The sequence below is a fragment of the Podarcis muralis genome, chromosome 5, assembly GCF_964188315.1.
Source record: "Podarcis muralis chromosome 5, rPodMur119.hap1.1, whole genome shotgun sequence".
Lineage (NCBI taxonomy): Eukaryota > Metazoa > Chordata > Lepidosauria > Squamata > Lacertidae > Podarcis > Podarcis muralis.
This window is the reverse complement of record NC_135659.1, coordinates 70,117,902-70,136,791: the sequence shown is the minus strand read 5'-3', so window position 1 is coordinate 70,136,791 and position 18,890 is coordinate 70,117,902. Positions and strand designations below refer to the sequence as shown.

General features: G+C 41.8%; 1 protein-coding gene across 9 annotated transcripts in view; it reads left to right on the top strand.

The window, feature by feature from the left end:
* PPFIA4 (PPFI scaffold protein A4) overlaps positions 1-18,890 on the top strand; it is a 108,458-nt gene that overhangs the window by 52,895 nt on the left and 36,673 nt on the right. For 6 of the 9 annotated variants that reach the window (XM_077929124.1, XM_028734701.2, XM_077929123.1 and 3 more), the window contains 11 exons: positions 2,187-2,288; positions 4,019-4,183; positions 4,816-4,890; positions 5,799-5,900; positions 6,305-6,526; positions 7,594-7,740; positions 10,537-10,671; positions 11,577-11,660; positions 12,537-12,668; positions 16,326-16,388; positions 17,288-17,379. In XM_077929124.1, coding sequence (XP_077785250.1) covers positions 2,187-2,288; positions 4,019-4,183; positions 4,816-4,890; positions 5,799-5,900; positions 6,305-6,526; positions 7,594-7,740; positions 10,537-10,671; positions 11,577-11,660; positions 12,537-12,668; positions 16,326-16,388; positions 17,288-17,379 — 1,319 coding nt within the window. The remainder of the gene's footprint in view (positions 1-2,186; positions 2,289-4,018; positions 4,184-4,815; positions 4,891-5,798; positions 5,901-6,304; positions 6,527-7,593; positions 7,741-10,536; positions 10,672-11,576; positions 11,661-12,536; positions 12,669-16,325; positions 16,389-17,287; positions 17,380-18,890) is intronic. The other 3 variants (XM_077929126.1, XM_077929125.1, XM_028734702.2) reach the window with 1 other exon arrangement.

Here is an 18,890-nt window from a genome sequence, read left to right as displayed (position 1 = left end):
AGGAATTTTTCTCCTCCTACTACAGTATCTTAATTTGTATGCCGAACTACAAAGCAGTGATAATTCAGGGTGACTGCATAAATGCTGTTCCCTTGTTTGCATTCTGAAGCTCAGGAAACATAGCGACAGGCCCACTCGGTTCCCTTCAAGCTATTTCAAATGCTTCATCAAGTGGGTGGGTGGGCTCCCGGCACAGTTCTTATTTTGGTTGCCTGTTTTGAACTCTACTTGGTTCAGCCTTGCCCTTTCAGAAGTAATCCCTGCAGCTGTTAGAATTTACCAATTGGAATTTACTTTTGTAAGGCCTCCAGTTTAGAGAAGGGACAATGAGGAAGGGCTGGCTGGCTGGGAAGTGTCTGCTGTTATTTTAATTTCCCTAGCCGCCTTCCTTAACTACCTGCTTTGTTGTGCATATCTTTGTGTTGCCAGGGAGGTTCTACACCCTCAGCACAGACATAACCACAGCAGCTTCTGTAACAAATGAGTCCATATATGTCCCTGTTGTTATAAAAAGCAAAACAGTAGTTATTGAATACTTTTGTGGGAAACATACTTCATGCTCATTGTGAAGATTGCATTGACGGGCACCTTTGACATTGCTCCCTGGCTGGGACAACAATACTTTGACTTACTTCCGTTTTTTTAGATGTGTAGCCTGCCTCATACCAAATGCTCAGGGCAAATAACAGTATTTGTGTTTTAAATAGTTCAGATACTGTTACTTCCTAAAATCATTTTTACAAGGCATTGGGTATAGCAGAAAAGGTGAAGAAAATCTATTGAACATCGAATAAGTGATAACCTGTTTCACTGCCCTACTTCATCCTGTCTTAGGGTATTTTGGGTCAGGTTTAGCCTTTCATTGGTTCTAATTAATGCAAGGCTCATTGGTGTGTGACCCACACCAGTTCCTTAGGGATGCTGCGTGGAGTACCGTATGTGTGTATCAGAAGTATCAATAATCTATAAAGAAACATTGACTAAGAAGTTATCTGATGCTGAATACATAGATCTTTAGAGGGCCAAGATAAACAAGGAATTCTCCTTTACACAATCACCTTCATGACTGAGATAGTTTGTATTAAAACTATTTTACCCTACCTAAAGACCCCCAAGCTTAGGACTCTTGGAAGCTGAATTATTTCAGGAAAAGCCCAAAATCGAAGCAAAAACTAATCTGAAAGGAAACAGTAAGAAGTGCCTGCAAATTTCTTTGTTGTGTTTAGTTTTATGATGTCTGAGTTCTACTGCTAAAAAAGTAGATGCCCACATTGCTTATTTTTAAAGAGGGTATTCTGAATTTTGCTGGATGTGGGAGAAAAACAAAACAAAAAACTATATCTGCACTACTGTGATTCACATATGGCAGCAGCTGGCATGTAAGTCTCAAGCTGTTTTCTGTCCAGAATATACACTTGATTGCTGGCATGTTGCACTGCCTTAACTGATTGGAATGAAATGCTTTACCTGCTGTTTCTACTTTCCTTAATTGGTACAAAGGGGAGCAGGTGAGAAGCTCTTACCCAGGGGAGAAGTTCTGGTGGAACCAGTACTGCCTTATTAGAATGCATGGGGTGGCAGTTTTGATACTGGCTTTGCAGATACATAAGCTGGCTGGGTGACAGATTAGTCTGAATATCATTTATTATATAGTGGTACCTTGGGTTACAAAGGCTTCGGGTTACAATCACTTTGGGTTACAAACTTCACTAACCTGGAAGTAGTACCTCTGGTTGCGAACTTTGCCCCAGGATGAGAACGGCAGCAGGAGGCCCCATTAGCAAAAGCGCGCCTCAGGTTAAGAACAGTTTAGGGTTAAGAACGGACCTCCGGAATGAATTAAGTTCGAAACTCAAGGTACCACTGTATGTCAAAGTACTGTAATTCACTAAGCAGAGCCTTTGCTTACCTTTGAAGTGTCACAAATGCCCACCAAGGAGTTCCAGAATGAAAAAATTTAATACTTTTCTGTTGTTGTTAATTCTGATTGTTGTTTTGATGACTTTTGTCCTCTTTTGTGTGACAACCCATTTTTGGTAATACAAGGGGATCCTCTTGGGTGCATGTGATGCAACCATGTTTTTTCATGCAGATGCTTCTTTTTCTTCATAAAAAAGCTAACTTGAAGCTGGGGAATCTGAGGAAACCTGGCTCCGCATGATTGTAAAAATGTAATTGCTTTGCAGGAATTTGCAACACTGACTAGGGAACTCAATGCATGCCGAGAGCAGCTGTTGGAAAGGGAAGAGGAAATATCTGAACTGAAAGCAGAGCGTAATAATACAAGGGTGAGTAGAGAAGCCCAGTTGGCTGCCTGGTTTGAAAGAAACACCACCTCCACCTTCAAAGGGAGCGTTTTTTAAAACAATCAAGCTGTGTATAAGTTTTATGAAACAAACACAAATAGATAAAAATTCTTGGTTTGACCTAGGCTCAAGGTAGACCAGCATAGTTCAAGTTCTCTTGGCTGTGCCAGAGGTATCCAGTTTGCCCTCTCAATAAGGTTTAACAGGATAGGAGGCTTTTTTATGGAATTTCCCACCCAGTGAATAGAGTTTGATAGGAGACTTGTATTCTTGATTGAATGGGGAGGGTTTAGCATAATCTCTGTAAAATCCAATTTAATTTCTATAGAATGTTGCTGTTTTTTTATTCTTATTCCAGTACAGCTTATGTTTATGCCTGCAGAGACCATTCAGTCCTCTGTCACAACTATCTTTGCCCTACATCTCAACAATCCTGAGCCTCCAGGTGTGCTAAGAAACCTCAACCTGCAGCATCCCCATTACTAGTGCGCAGATTTAAACTTGCCCCTTCTAGGGAAATAGCTTTGTGTACACTTCCAGAATTTGCCTGCTACTGGACCATTTCTGCATAGCGCCCACCCGTTACTGTTCAGATGCTTTTTCTGGCATGCTCTTGAAGTGCTGCAGAAATCAAGTTTTGTGATAGCCCTAGGTCTGGGATTATAAGGGAAGGGCAAATCCTTGACTGGCAAAAAGCCCCTGCTGATTGCTATACTCGACTGTTTTTGCCTGCTGAACCCACATCTCACTGCATCACCTTTTTTTTTTTTTTTTTGGAACAAATGTGAACATCACTGATTAGATTCTTGAAGCAGGTAGGTAGCCATGTTGGTCTGACATAATCGAAATATATATAAAAATAAAAAAATTGTCCAGTAGCACCTTAGAGACCAACTAAGTTTGTTCTTGGAGAAGTGTGCGTGCACTCAAAAGCTTATACCAAGAACAAACTTAGTTGGTCTCTAAGGTGCTGCTGGACAACTCTCTCTCTCTACATATATATATATACACACACACACATACACACATATATATTTACATTCTTGAAAGAAGAACCACATAACATTTATTAATTTAGCTGTAGTAATCCAAGACATGGAATCTTACTCATCGGACACTGGCAGAAATAATGTTTTGTTACTTAACAAAATGATCTATGTAACATATTTTGCATGCTGATATTCTTTAATGACATACATCACACTTGTTCCGAATGTACATCATTAATTTAGTTTAAAGCAGCTTGCTGCTGATGTTAGCTGGAGATAGCTGTTTTTAAGAGAAATGAAAATGACTTGAGAATGCATTGCTTCCTATGATGTGTACATACATTTTTTGGTCCAACTTTTGCTTGTGGTACAACAGGGTGGTTTTTTATTATTATTACAAAAACCTGATTATCTAAGGCAAAGGTGACAAGGGAGTCTCTTTCAAAATGCTTTCAGCTCTGGGGAAAAAAGTCATTTGTGTCATCATAGTTTGTTTGAGCAATGTGTCTATGAGTGCTTTTTGTTAGAGATCCTGGCAAAGTTATTTCAAGTCATGCTCATGGCAGAAATTGCCTGCTAGTAAAACATGGCTACTTTTTTTGGGTTACACTCTAATATTTGTTTTTGCTATACTCTGAAATCAACAAGAGGACAGATAACGCCTTTTCTTACCTCACATTGACTTTGAATGAGAAATGTCTAGAGCTGTTCCTTGCCTTGCAGCTTTTGTTAGAGCACCTGGAGTGCCTGGTCTCAAGACACGAACGCTCCCTGAGGATGACTGTGGTGAAGCGGCAAGCTCAGTCTCCTTCTGGTGTCTCCAGTGAAGTTGAAGTTCTGAAAGCACTGAAATCTTTGTTTGAACATCATAAAGCATTGGATGAGAAGGTAAGGCTGTTTTGGGAAGTGATGCATAGCTAAAGCAAAACCAGCTATTTATAATCCACGACCTTTAAGTTACTGGTCTCTAATGGCCCAAAGTATTGCTTTTGGTCAGTGCTATCCTGCAGATCTCCCATCAACTTTCTGGTTATGAGTAATTTCCAGCCTGAGCCAATCATTTACCCTTTGAAGAATGGTCCCAAAAATTACTGCTTTGCATCCTAGAAATATGTTAACAGGATTGAATCTGTGCCAATGCTCCTTTGAAGGAGTATTCTGGCCTTCCACTCTCCCAACCCCAGTTCAGCTCTACACCCAGTGAGTGTTAGTGTAGTAGCTCTTCCAAGTCAGGCAGATCTCTGCTCAAGATTCCAGGCTTTTGCCCACTTCATCATACCTAGTGTTTCTTGTTGCTAGCAAATCTAGCTGAGATGCCGGGCTTCTGGAGCCACGTACTGTTCTTTTGTGCCCTTTCTCATGATGAGGGGAGTGTGGCTTGATTGAATTATCTGTGTTATGAACTAGATGTCCTGATGGTTGGGAGCAGGGCTGGTGGTGGTAGGCCACTATACTGCCTGAAGCCTCTCTAAGGGCTGTGTATCAACTCTGCCTTTGAAAATATATTTTTTTCCTTTCAGGTGAGAGAGCGCTTACGGGCAGCACTGGAACGAGTAGCTACACTAGAAGAACAGCTTTCTAGTGCTCACCAACAGGTAAATATTGGATTTTAGATTGTACTGTGGATTTCACTGAGGTTAAATCAAAGAAACTAAGTTTTCAGAAAAAATGTATCTGCAGCACTATGTGACATGTGATCTTTATATTTTTGTTTCAGTTGTTGGACTTGTGACACAAACTCCTGTATATTTCTGTCTTATTTTCTTTAGACAAGAATCCCTTTTTAAATACTCCTCTAAAGCTATTTTATACTGATCTAAGGAATTTTGGTAACAACCAAGGTAAACTTGAAGCTATTGTTATGAGAGATAATTAAAATAATTGTGGAAAGCTACCCAGGCTACATGGGGTTTCATAAATAGAAAAAAAAAGGTACAGGAAGGGGGAGGAAGGACCAATTGCTAAGAAGCACACATTGCAGCAGCAAACATATGTCGAGAGAATATTGCAAAGGGGGGGAAAAACACAAAATAATTGCGGTAAGTAATGTTACTAGGTAGCAGAAAGAAAAAAATATGTTACAAGATTAAAAGTGAAAGGAAGATACAGGATACACCCCTGCATGTCCCAGACCTGATCAGCTCATACCTCACGGCTTCTACTTGAAAAACAATAATTGGACACATTAAATGTATTCATGCTTTTACAATATTGTGTGGTTGGGCCCTTACTTTCCAGGCTAGTCTTACACAAAAAGAAGTCAAATTACCTGTTACAGTGCCAGTCAGTTACCTATGCTCCCACACAAAGTTATTGAATCACTTTGCATAGTAAAAATCCTGGCTTTTACAGAACTCTCCTTCATAAGCGTGCGCAATGACAGCTTCTTAACAGTGACAGCAACAATAGAAGGTGGACGAGAAGCTCTGCATGTTTTGCATTCTTATTTTTCACACGTAAGGAAACCTTAAGTACAAGTGTTTATTTAAAATGTATTTTGCAGGTAAGTGCTCTTCAGCAAGGGCCCTCCCAGAGGGAAGCACCTGTAGGAGAAGATGATAAAAGGACTGAGGGAAAAGAATCTGGACAGAAGCTACTTTGGAAGGTGAGAGCCATCTTTCTTGGAAGTGGAGAGTATCTAATGTAATATTGAAGTACTATGTGTTTACAGCTGTGGGTCATTCAACCGAAGGTACAAAATGGGAACCCTTTGCTGACTGATAAATTTTATGTTCCCATACTATTTTTAAACTCTGCAATAATAGGCCCGTTGAATAAATGTCCAGTGGCAAGTTACAGCTACCTCAAAATGCCTCCTTTTCAGAAAAGACCAGTGTTACAGTAGCAATCTAGCATCTCTTGCATACTGTTAGAAAGAAGAAAAACTGATAGTTCATTTGGTGATCTAATTTATTGAAATGTTGCTCAGTGGCATTTGTTTGGTACTGTGTTTGACTGGGTAGTGCATATTCCTTGGAAACATAGTTCTTTGTTATATGACTTTCACAGAGACTTCCTAATGGTTCTATACATCCGGATGATGAGGCAAGCCGGACTGTGGAACTGCAGGAACTTCTAGAGAAGCAAAACTTTGAGGTAGCGCAAGCTAAAGAACGAATAGCTGCTTTGGCTGCCAGTGTTGCTGAGCTAGAAGAAGATCTAAGTACAGCCAGGAGGGACCTAATCAAATCAGAAGAAATGAGCGGCAAGTACCAGAGGGACCTAAGAGAGGTGAGAGAGTTCTGTTCCAGCAGCATAAACTATGTTATCAAGAGAATCTCTGAAGCAACTTTAAAAGCCATCTTATTTTTTCCAGGTGTAGCAAAAATAAAATAGTCTGAGCATCTGCTTGCAGAAAGTTATTGCTGTTTCTAGCAGTGAGCTTAGTTATTCAGTGTCAAAGTAAAAAAAAAAAATCTATCATAACTAGAGATTTGCGACCCTGCCTCCTCTCAGTTTGCCCAGATAATTAATTGGGCTTTCAGTGTTCTAGCAGAATACTTTGGGGTGGTGGGACCAGTTTTTCAGGTGTTCCCTGTGAGTACAGTGGTACCTCGGGTTACATACGCTTCAGGTTACATACGCTTCAGGCTACAGACTCCGCTAACCAAGAAATAGTACCTTGGGTTAAGAACTTTGCTTCAGGATCGTGCTCCGGCGGCGTGGCAGCAGCAGGAGGCCCCATTAGCTAAAGTGGTGCTTCAGGATAAGAACAGTTTCAGGTTAAGAATGGACCTCCGGAACGAATTAAGTACGTAACCAGAGGTACCACTGTACTCTAAAAGTACAATTACCATTTTCCTGCCACTTTCCCTTCCTTGCCAGCTCTCTACTTCATCAAGCCAAAAACCCTGGGGAAGAGAAAGACATGACAGATAGTGGGAGGGTTCTCAACAACACAGGAAAGGCCTTGTGGCTGCAAATGGTGCATAGAGCATTATTTATTGCAATCATGAGGTTTGGTTGTGGTGGGAGCCTCCACCACCATTTGCCTTGTCCCTCAAGTTATGGTTGTTTTGAGGGGCAAAGCCGGATGAGGCTGTTGGGCAGGGCTGGAGAGTGGTGGAGGAAGTGTGAGCCCAACTTTCATTTGGAATCAGCTTAAATGGTTCCAATACAACCTTTCAAAATGGGGCCGGCTTATTAATGTGGAGAGAGTTTGCATTTTGAGCTTCAGTGTAGTACCTCAATAGTCATAACAAGCCCTTCTCATGCTGTGGTTCAGGTAGATTTTTCTATCATCATGAGGGCCATACAACCATAAAGTTCGTGACTTTCTTCATGGCTCATCCTACCAGGCTTTGGCACAGAAAGAAGACATGGAGGAGAGGATCACCACCTTGGAGAAGCGCTATTTGGCAGCCCAAAGAGAAGCCACCTCCATTCATGACCTCAATGATAAACTAGAGAATGAGCTGGCCAATAAAGAGTCTCTCCATCGCCAGGTAACAGGCTTTAATGGCATGCCATCTGAAAAGCCAGCTTCCTTCCTCTGAGTCAAGGGCAAGTGTGGCTACAGTCATAGGTACTTCAAGACCCTCCTTTGACTCTCTTGAATATATATATATATATATATATATATATATATATATATATATATTTGCTTTCGTAGATTTTCACGGGTATAGGAATGCAGGTTTTGGTGTCCTCGGGTGTCTTCCCGTGTAAAAGTTGGGGTGTCTAGGCGACGTTTCGACGAGGTCTCACTCGTCATCTTCAGGCTGGTGCTTTCGGCTTCTTGTTACTGGAACAGAGCAGGATCTCAGTGTTTGAGTTCCTATAAATACTGTTGAGGAGGTGTGGTGTATAGCCTCCAATGTTCTGGGCCGAGAGGAAGTTCCCAGGCTAGTGTGCCTTTTCTTCTTTTGTTCCTTAATTGCTTGAGGGATATCTTGAGTGATTTCTTGAGTGATATCCTGAGTACCACTTAGGTGGGTCATTAGGTGTGGATTAGTTGCTAAAGCCTTTGTGTCTTGACCTCTTGAACTTTGTGAAGAGTTTTTCTGAGAAGATGGCTGTACTGCACTTAGTTGTGCTCTGGCTTGGCTTCGTGTATAGGGGCGAGCTGTGGTTTTGTGGCCTGTGCCAGCCAGATCTGTGTAGGGATTGTAGGGGGGTGCAGCATCCGGAGGTGCCACCATGGTTTGGCTACTGGAAGGTGTCTGTAATTTATCTGTGGAGAGGGTCTGGGTTTGGGTCTGGTGTGGTTGATTGGTGATGGCGTTCTGTGTGCCTCTGGATCTGGTGTCAGTTTTTGTGGGGAGGGCTAATTTCCAGATGTCTGGCAAGCGGGATGTGTCGCCACGCTTGTTCATGTTGTGAGGGTGTTTCTCTATCTCGATGGCTTCCATGATTATTCTCTTGTGGTGATGTTCCATGTTAGAGAGCAATTTGGAATCTGCAAAATTAATTTCGTGTCCTGTTTCTTTCATGTGTTGGAAAAGAGAGGAAGTTTTTTCTTCTTTTTTGACGGCATTCTTGTGTTCTGCGATACGTGCATTTATTCGTCTGTTTGTTTGTCCAATGTACGTGGCTGGGCAGACTTTGCAGGGTATTTCATAGACCCCTTGGTTTTCCAACTGGAAAACCAAGGATAAAATCCAGTTGGAAAACCAAGGGGTCTATGAAATACCCTGCAAAGTCTGCCCAGCCACGTACATTGGACAAACAAACAGACGAATAAATGCACGTATCGCAGAACACAAGAATGCCGTCAAAAAAGAAGAAAAAACTTCCTCTCTTTTCCAACACATGAAAGAAACAGGACACGAAATTAATTTTGCAGATTCCAAATTGCTCTCTAACATGGAACATCACCACAAGAGAATAATCATGGAAGCCATCGAGATAGAGAAACACCCTCACAACATGAACAAGCGTGACGACACATCCCGCTTGCCAGACATCTGGAAATTAGCCCTCCCCACAAAAACTGACACCAGATCCAGAGGCACACAGAACGCCATCACCAATCAACCACACCAGACCCAAACCCAGACCCTCTCCACAGATAAATTACAGACACCTTCCAGTAGCCAAACCATGGTGGCACCTCCGGATGCTGCACCCCCCTACAATCCCTACACAGATCTGGCTGGCACAGGCCACAAAACCACAGCTCGCCCCTATACACGAAGCCAAGCCAGAGCACAACTAAGTGCAGTACAGCCATCTTCTCAGAAAAACTCTTCACAAAGTTCAAGAGGTCAAGACACAAAGGCTTTAGCAACTAATCCACACCTAATGACCCACCTAAGTGGTACTCAGGATATCACTCAAGAAATCACTCAAGATATCCCTCAAGCAATTAAGGAACAAAAGAAGAAAAGGCACACTAGCCTGGGAACTTCCTCTCGGCCCAGAACATTGGAGGCTATACACCACACCTCCTCAACAGTATTTATAGGAACTCAAACACTGAGATCCTGCTCTGTTCCAGTAACAAGAAGCCGAAAGCACCAGCCTGAAGATGACGAGTGAGACCTCGTCGAAACGTCGCCTAGACACCCCAACTTTTACACGGGAAGACACCCGAGGACACCAAAACCTGCATATATATATATATATATATATATATATAATTTTTAATTTTTAGATGATTTTAATACTAATCAACTGCAAGTAGGTATCAGCATGGTGTACAGTATAAGGCCAAAAAGGTCATACAACCAAAAGTGCAACCATGAAATGAAAAACAATAACATACAGTCAAAATACACAAATAAAATGCCTGGGGAAACAGAAACGTTTTCACTTGACACCAATAAGTTTGCACCAGTTGTATCTCTGTGTTGAGGGTGCGACAGTTGGGGTGCCATGACGGAAAAGGCTTAGCTTGGTTGACACACTTGTGTGTAGAAAGTACTTTAAGAAGATCTTAAGATACAGGCAAGCTATATAGGAAGAAAAGAAAAACTTTTAAAGTTTTAAAGATAAAAACCAACACATTTATTTGAGGCAAGAAGCAAATAGGCAGCCCAAGTTGTTCTCTTGGAATTGGTGCAATAGCATCCCCTTAGTCAATGCCCATTAACATTCTGGCAAGCACATTCTGCACTAGTTGAAGCTTTGGTCAGCTTTAAGGACAGCCCCCATGTACAACTTGTTACAGTAAGCCTGTGAGTAACTTACTAGAGTATGGACTACTGTAACCAGACCATTCCTGTCCAGGAACGGATGTAGGCTGAAGCTGTGTTTGGTCACCCCCTTTTTCATGACTGCCATTCTGCATTGTTCTACAGTGTGAGGAGAAAGCACGGCATCTCCAGGAGCTTCTCGAACTGGCAGAGCAGAAACTGCAGCAGACAATGAGGAAAGCTGAGACGCTGCCTGAGGTGGAAGCTGAGCTGGCCCAAAGGATAGCAGCACTCACCAAGGTAAGTACGCAACCAGAAGCTGGCTTCAAAGCCCAGGGTACAGAAAGGGTTTAGTGTTTCTCCAGAACTTAGAACTTTCCTGGGATGGAGGAGAAAGGTGGAAGAAAGAGGAGCTTTATAATTCATGTTACAAGTATTACTTTTCCCTTCCTGCTCTGTATTGTCTCTTCTGCAGTAGCTGTCTATCATGAGCCACCTCTTTGGATGGTGACCTCTCCTAAGGAGGGTTTTGTTTGTTCTAGCAGGTCATGCTGCGTTTTTAATAGGTATGTTTTAGGCACCCAGAATCTGAAGGCAGGGCTTGCTTCTCAAGAATGACCTAAAGTGCATTCTTTTCAACCAAGAAGCCAAGCACTGCATTGGGCTAGGCAAACTTGAACAAGTGCTTGAGGTCCATTTACCATTCCTGAGTCTTTTACCTCAGTGATTGCTACCTTTATACAGGCATTAAAAAAATGGGACAGGAGCATAAATCTCTGTTAAACTAATTGTGCAGCTGTTAAATGAAATAGGCATTGCGAGGAGTGATATGGACCAGGAAGTTGCTGTGAAGTTTGTACAGCAAGATTCAGAAGGCCCATATGGCACTTCCTCCAGCTTAGCTTGATGCAAGGTTATTTTAGAGCTGAGCTCAGTAAGAATCTCCAGTGTATTAATGTGCTAGTGCTTGAGAGAGACCTTTCCCAGCATCCCTCAGCTTATGTTTAACACCCACCCAAATATCTCATGAGAACAAATCCACTATGGTCACATTCCTATATTTTTGGGTAGTACTGCACTCTGCCTGATTGCTGTGTCAGTATGTTCTTATGTAAGAACAGGTATCTCTTATCCCCGCTCCCTATCCCAATTCCCAGAGCTTGTAAGAATTGCTCATTCCTTTGGGACCGTCTTGTTCTGTGTAGGCAGAAGAAAGGCATGGCAGTATTGAAGAGCGACTGCGGCAGCTGGAGACTCAGTTGGAGGAGAAGAACCAAGAACTAGCAAGGGTAGGTTGATTTCTGTAGAGTATATAGCACTGCTTTTTATCATTTTTAACACCTTATTTACAGCACCACAGTTTAGGTCAGGATCCTGTTGTGGGAGGGAGAAAGATGATTTGGAGTTAGCTTCTACATTTGCTACTAGGATTTCAGTGTTTTTTCCACAAGTGTTGCATCACATGGTTGCTGCAAGTCTTTGACTATGCTGTTACAGCCTGCTTCTTTAAGGTTGAGTTTTGATGGCATGGTTAAAGTTGTGACACCCAGGCACACAGGAAACTCCTTTATAATTCAGTTCTGCTTAGTGGAACAATCGTATCACAGATGGTGGTCAGCACTTCTGAATTCAATCCAAGTTCTGAAATAAAATGGGACTTCTTATAATTTCACTCCTACCAAAATCTGTTCCTCTTCCTTCCTGATAGCCCTATAATGTATACTAACAAAACATTTATTTTGTTTTGGGTTGCCATTTCAAAGTTTTAATACTAATTTCAGCAAGCAGTTTCACAATAGTAAAATAGTTGCAAGGAAAGGGTTTTTTTTTGTCATTATTGTACACAAGAATAAATCTGTACCACTGAATGATATAAAATCATTTCGTAATTTGCAGTGTAAATAATATTCATAGGAACTGGGCTCCCCACTGGTATAAGCTGATGTAGTGGAACCAATAACAGTTTGGAAAGTGGATTCTCAAATCTTTCAATCAATATGGTGGACATAGTACACTTGTGAAAACTTTACTACATTAGGTTGTTAGAAAGAAGGTTATTTTGGAGGAGATTCTTCAATGATTAGGGCTAATTTTACAGCGATTTCAAGGCAAATCCTCTTTGAATTACTTGGTTGATCATGATTCCCCCCTTAACTCCTAAACAGGCCCGTCAGAGGGAGAAAATGAATGAGGAACACAACAAGCGGTTGTCTGATACTGTGGATAGACTGCTGAGTGAGTCCAATGAGCGGCTTCAGCTTCATTTGAAAGAACGGATGGCAGCCCTTGAAGAGAAGGTATGTATGTATTAGACACCTCATAAAATTAGCTCTATGGGTGTCATACACAACTGGCTTTTTTGCCATGGTATGTTTAAGATCGAAAAGATAATTTTGCTGACAGTCAGGATTTGACTGGAATGTTGGGGCCATCCTAAAAAGAAACTAAGATCATAGCTATTCTTGATCAATTAATTCCAAATATTGAGCCAGGCCCAAGCTTCTTTTTAAAATGAATGCTAGCAAAATACTTTTGCTATAGAGTAGAGCAGTGGTTCCCAATTGGTGGTTGCTGACCCCAAGGGGTCCGCATAACCCATCCAGAGGGTCTGTGACACTACTCATGTGTAACAAAAACTACCATAGAGATAACAAAAATTTCATAAGTAGGGGGTCCATGGGTTGGCTTGGCTTAGCTAACTGGAAGCCACAAGTAGAGGATCTTAGAGACTGGTTTTGCAGAGAAGGCCTCCTTCTTTGTTGCCTTGGGCTCTGCTGGTCCCTTTGCATCTTCCTTTGGGCTTAGTGTATTCTAACTAATTCTAAGGGATAGAGGATTGCACTGATGGCTTCTTGAATGATTTGTTGGTACAATTTAACTGGCTGCTGCAATAAATGTGGAACAAAATTTTGGGTTTTAGGATGCTCTTGTGTGAGATCAAGTCTCAGCTACCTACATCTTCATGTATTGGCATCTAAATATTTGTAGTGGTATCAAAAAGCCATTGTTCATTGAGGATGGATGGGTAATTGGTTGGATGGGGGGGGGGAGATTTTTAAAATGTTTTTGTTACTTTACTGTGCCAAATTATTACCTCATGTGCATGGTTTTGAAGGGGCAGTCTAGCCTGTACTTTTGAGATCAATACTGCTGTAATGGCAAAGGGTCTATAAATATTTGTTAGTAATTTGGATGGCACAGATATCAATTCACTTCCTACCTCATACCTCAGCTGAACCGTCTTAAGTGTCCCTACCACTTTCTTTTCCTTCTGCTAGTGTGTAGCAATTGTAATATCTATACTGTGTGAAGTTGGATCTTCAGTGGGCCAACTTCAATGAGAATAATCTCCGTAAGAATCAATCACTCCTTTCTCTTCTAATTATTATGTACTTAGAATGCAATGATGATCAGCTGCATTGCACATGCCAAAAATGTGATAAAAAGAATGTCATAAAGAAAATAATCTTCGTTTGGTCTAGTTGTCTGTTGAGCTCTGATTGTGTTAGGCCAGGGGTTGCAAACCTTTTTGTACCCACAGGCACATTTAGAATTTTGAGAGTGTTCTGGAGGCACCAGTCAAAACTTGCCTTCTGTGGGTGGTGTGGCATAATGCAAAATGGATGCCATGAAGAGTGGCATAACAGAGACAGCCACTCTGGACAACCTTATGCTTATCATAGAAAGTCAGCTCTGTAGTATTGGTTTTGATTGTGGAGTTCACACAATATTTATTTTATATATGCACACACTGATGCTGTTGCTGTCTAATAGCAACAAGGAGCAATTCTCAGTACTAGAAAAATACAGAAGATAGCAACACCACTCTCATTTCACAGAGTTCAATTCGTAGGTACCTGCACATTTTGCCCCATAACTTTCTGTCCAGGAGGGGTTGATACTTACCTAAAAATGAATAAATAAATAAAAGCTCAGAATGTGGGGCACCTGTCCAGGAGCACCAGCAAAATCGTTTCCAGATGTTACGGTGCCTGCAGGTGCTGGGTTGATGACCCCGGTGTTAGTCATTCCATCTCAAAGGGTGGTTTGTTTTTTTAAAATGACTGTTGTGCTGGATATTCAGACATTAGTGACTTTGACAAGCTCTGCTCAAGGGCTATCAAAAGTATTCCTCTATGCATTTACAATCCATGGACCTGATTAGAACACCTATGCATTTTGAATGCTAGCTTCAATTGTCTCAGTTCTCCTGTAACTAGAGTTGTTTAGCTCTTGGGGTGTGACAGGTTCCAAATTGCACAACCGGGGGCCATAAACAGCAGTCAGTGAGGCACAATTGCCTGGCTGAAATCTGCTAGGGAAAGACAGGGTCTTCTTCAGTACAGTACATTTTCAGGGGTGGAATGCAGTTTTGAAGCCTACCCATTTTCAGCCCTAGCTCTGCTATGTTGCCATTATGATAGAGACCTGACCAGGGCCGTCTTTAGCAGATGTGGTGCCGGGGTGCAAATATCCGTTCAGCGCCCCCAAATTAACCATGGATAGTGTGGGGGGTGCGAAGCTGCGCATTGCCAGCCATGGAAGGGGTGTGCAACTCTCCCCCATGCCGCTGCGGGAGAGCAATGGGAGGGAAGCTGTGCGGCCGCCAGCCATATAGCTAGTGGGGCGCAGCTTCCATCCTAAGCCTCTGCAGGGATCGCTCTCCTCCCGCGGAGGCCTGGGAGGCAGGCTGCACGCCCACCAGCCATATGGTTGACGGGGCGCAGCTGGCGGGCATGCAGGGAAAGGGGAGGCTGCTGGCAAAGCTGCACAGCTCCCCCACTGACTGGGGCGCCCCTGAGAGGCCGGCGCCCTGGCACAACGCACCACTAAGCCGTATGGGAAAGACGGCTCTGGATCTGACTCACACCTCTTCATATTTTTTTTAAGGATACACTTATTCTCTTTCTCCCCCCCTCCCCGCATGGAAAAGGGAACAGAGGAAACTCCCATACAAGCAGCTAGGTGTATGGTTAGGTAGCACACAAAGCAACCATTTAGACTGAGTTCATCTCCTCTCTGAATTGCAAAAAGATCCACCATGTAGTGATCTGCTCTATGGGAGCCAGCTTTTCTTCCTATCAACAAGGATAGCACTCAGTGCCATTTATAGCAAATACTTCCTCTGTAGCTAATGAGCCCAGAATTTAGGGCACCAATGGGTCATTACCTCTTCCATTATCTCATTTCTACTGGTGCTGAAGAATAATAATAATAGCATTTTGCATGCTCTGCATCCAGGTGTAAGTGATTTTATGTGAGTTTAGGGAGTAATGCTGTGGGCTGAAATCCTAATTGTTTGACCATCTGGGAACCCCTCCTGTTCTACTGGTCTCAAGTTTAGAAACTTGGCATAAAGAACTTTCATTGGTTCAGATTTGTCACTGTCAAATCTAAGTAGCCTTGTAGGTTCCCCAATACCATTTGCCTTTATGAATGCTAATAAAAATATTAAGTGCTTAATTTGTTTTGTAAATTGGCACACTGCTGCCTTTGGAAGTTAATTTTTGGCATCCTCCCTAGAGGCTCATGTGAACTCTTGTGGAGGGATCACTTCTACAATTATCTATTGGACAATGCAGATGTCTGTTCTGATATATGGCTTTCAATCTCAATACTCAGAGTTCTCCAGAAAGCCACTTGAACATCTTTACTTAGAGACCTATATCTTTGGTCCCTTGCTAAATGAGCATTCAGCCTGATTGGTTTGTGGAGAGATGAGACAACGTTGGTTTCTTAATGAGTGTTCAGTCTGATTTGTTTGTGGGAAGATTAGGTGAATTGCATCAAGAAAGTGTTAACCCACACTTTCCAGTGCATTTTTCCTTCATATTCCTTACCGCAAAAAGTTTGATCATTTGGGGAAGTGGATTTGTTTTCCAAGAGCTCCAATTTTAAGTCAAATTTGAAGCACCCTTTCTCTCTCTTGTAATTACTCACCTTTGCTTTTTAAGAACACATTATTACAAGAACTGGAAAATACCCAAAAACAAATAGAGGAGCAGCAGCATGACAAGGTAAATGCCACTCCAGGGAACTGTGAAAGGAGTGGCAAATATATTTGTTAAGTGCATTTTTGTTGCCTTGAAATTGCATGATTAGAAACTGTCAAATGATTGTATCATGATCACTATAAATAGTTTTATAGATCTCTATAAATAGTTTTTTGCTTCCCTGCTGGGTCCTCTTTTAGAAGAGAAGCTGATCAAACTCTGTTCATTTCCAGTGAGCAGGATGTCCTCATAGAGGACTGAAGTGGTTCTGTTCTGCCCACAAACACTGCATTTGGGGCAGAATTTTAGTAGGGATAGGATCTTAGCTAAAAGGTAGTAAAGTAAACTGCAAATAACTCCCTTTGGAGTCCTGTCTAGTGTCATTTCAACATTTTAACTGGAGACCTTTCCAACCCCATTGCCCTCGCCAAAGTTCTTGTGTAGCTTTGCTGGCAGGGCGCATTAACCCTTTGTATGGATGTAGCAGGATTACTTCACTCCCCTACCTTTAATATGTGGACAAAAATTGCACTATATTGCATGATCTTCTTGTTTATGGTATTGAGGCTTGCATTCAATGATTTTTAGGATCAGCCTTGGCTTTTTGGTCACTTCTATCTACAGCTATAGATTTCTTGCTGTTTGCTAGCATGACCAACTACATTCTCTGAGCAACAACAGGAATACAATTAGTGTCCTAGTAGCATTCACTTGCTGCATGTAACAGCCAACAACCAATAAGTGCCTGCTTTTCCCGCACCCTCTTCCCTGCCTCTTTGTCGCCTTATTCTCCCCTGCTCTCCCTTCAGCATGATAATCTACAATTGCTGCATGACTTTTGAATTCACAGATGGTATGAAATGTATGTGTTACCATAGTTGTATTGGCTATAGAGAAACTATTTCTTATTTTGTTGTGAACAGAGAAGGCTGTCAGATGAAATTGACAAATTGAGATTAGAAATTGACCAGTTAAAGACAAGAAGTGGATCTTTTCTTGACAGTGTACATACAAGGTGAGAATATTATTTATTTTTCATGGCAAATACCTCTGTGACAATTGGTTGTTGTTGTTGTTGTTGTCATCATCATCATCCTAATCATTTATTAAATTTGTATACCTCCCTTCATCTGAAGATCCCAGGCCAGTTCATAACAGAAAAATACAAAATACATAATAAAACAAACACAAACGAATGACCCCACATACTGATGGGAGGGGGGTTGTCTCTCTGAACCAATGCCTCAGCCTGTGTTGCTGGTATCTGCAGACTTTTCATTGATGTTTCTCACATCCCAGAGTTCTTCACATTGAGGCAGAATGTGTAATCAGGTGGGCTGCATTTACTGAAACTTGTAAAAATGTTCTTGGCAAAATTTTAGTTTTGGCCTCTGTAACTTTGAAAGATGCTGCTGAAATTAAAGGGCTACCAGAGCCCAAGTGGCTGCGTCACAAATTGTTTTCATCTTAATGGCAACTAAAACATAGGTCTTCTGCATACCTGATGGTTGTATCATAGCAGAGCCTGATTTCTGGTGGTCCAATTGGGTTTTAGCTGCACAGTTAATAGAATAGAACTGTAGAATTGGATGGGACCCTGAGGGTAATCTAGTACAACTGCCTGCAATGCAGGAATCCTTTGCCTGACATCTGGCTCAAACCTGCAACCTGAGATTAAAAGACTCATGCTGTTGGGCATCCTGGAGATCCAAACAGGAACACTGCAGACTGCTATGTTTTGTTGCAAGTCCTTCTTGCAAATAACGCAAAAGAAGCTTTCCCACTATCTTCTGCCTCTTCAAATGCTGAACTGGCCTAATAAAATTTATCTGAAAGCAAAATCTGACTCTTTGCTATCACTGTGTGATCCAGTAGAGGGTGCAATTACACAACAGGCCAGCAAAATAGATAAGACAGCAAGCACCTGCAGTGCTCTAGCTACCAACGTTTTGCTTCTGTTTTGGAGCCTCACTGGTAAATAGGAAGGATGACCTCTCCAATGGGCATCTGTTCTCTTCACACGTTACATGTTTCATATGTTGATAGTACTTCAGTTTATAAAACAGGGTGAAATTCAAACCTGTATTTTTAACAGGGAACTTTGGTGTGTTTCATTTTGTACCTGATTATCTTGCTGACTAATGTATTTAGTCAGTACATTGTGGTCTTAAATGTTTACCTGTCTTAAGCCTCTGTGATTGAATCTAAAATAAATATTGATCCTCAGGTATTGTCTTTTGATTGCAACCTTTAATAGGTTTAGTGGGCACAGTAACCTTTAGTAGGTTGTCTACGCCATTGTGCTAATCCTGCTCTTAGTAGACACTCTGCACCTTTTGTGGTGGCCCATGGCTCCTTCCATCCTTGGCATGTCCAATTAAAGATTCTCCAATAAGCAAGCTGTTGAGAGAACTCTTCCTGAGATGCTGAAGATAAAGTAGTATTGGGCTAGATGGACTATTGGTATGATTTGGAATAATGCAGCTCTGAATGGAATTTGTCCTGTCTTTGACAGTCATGTGATTG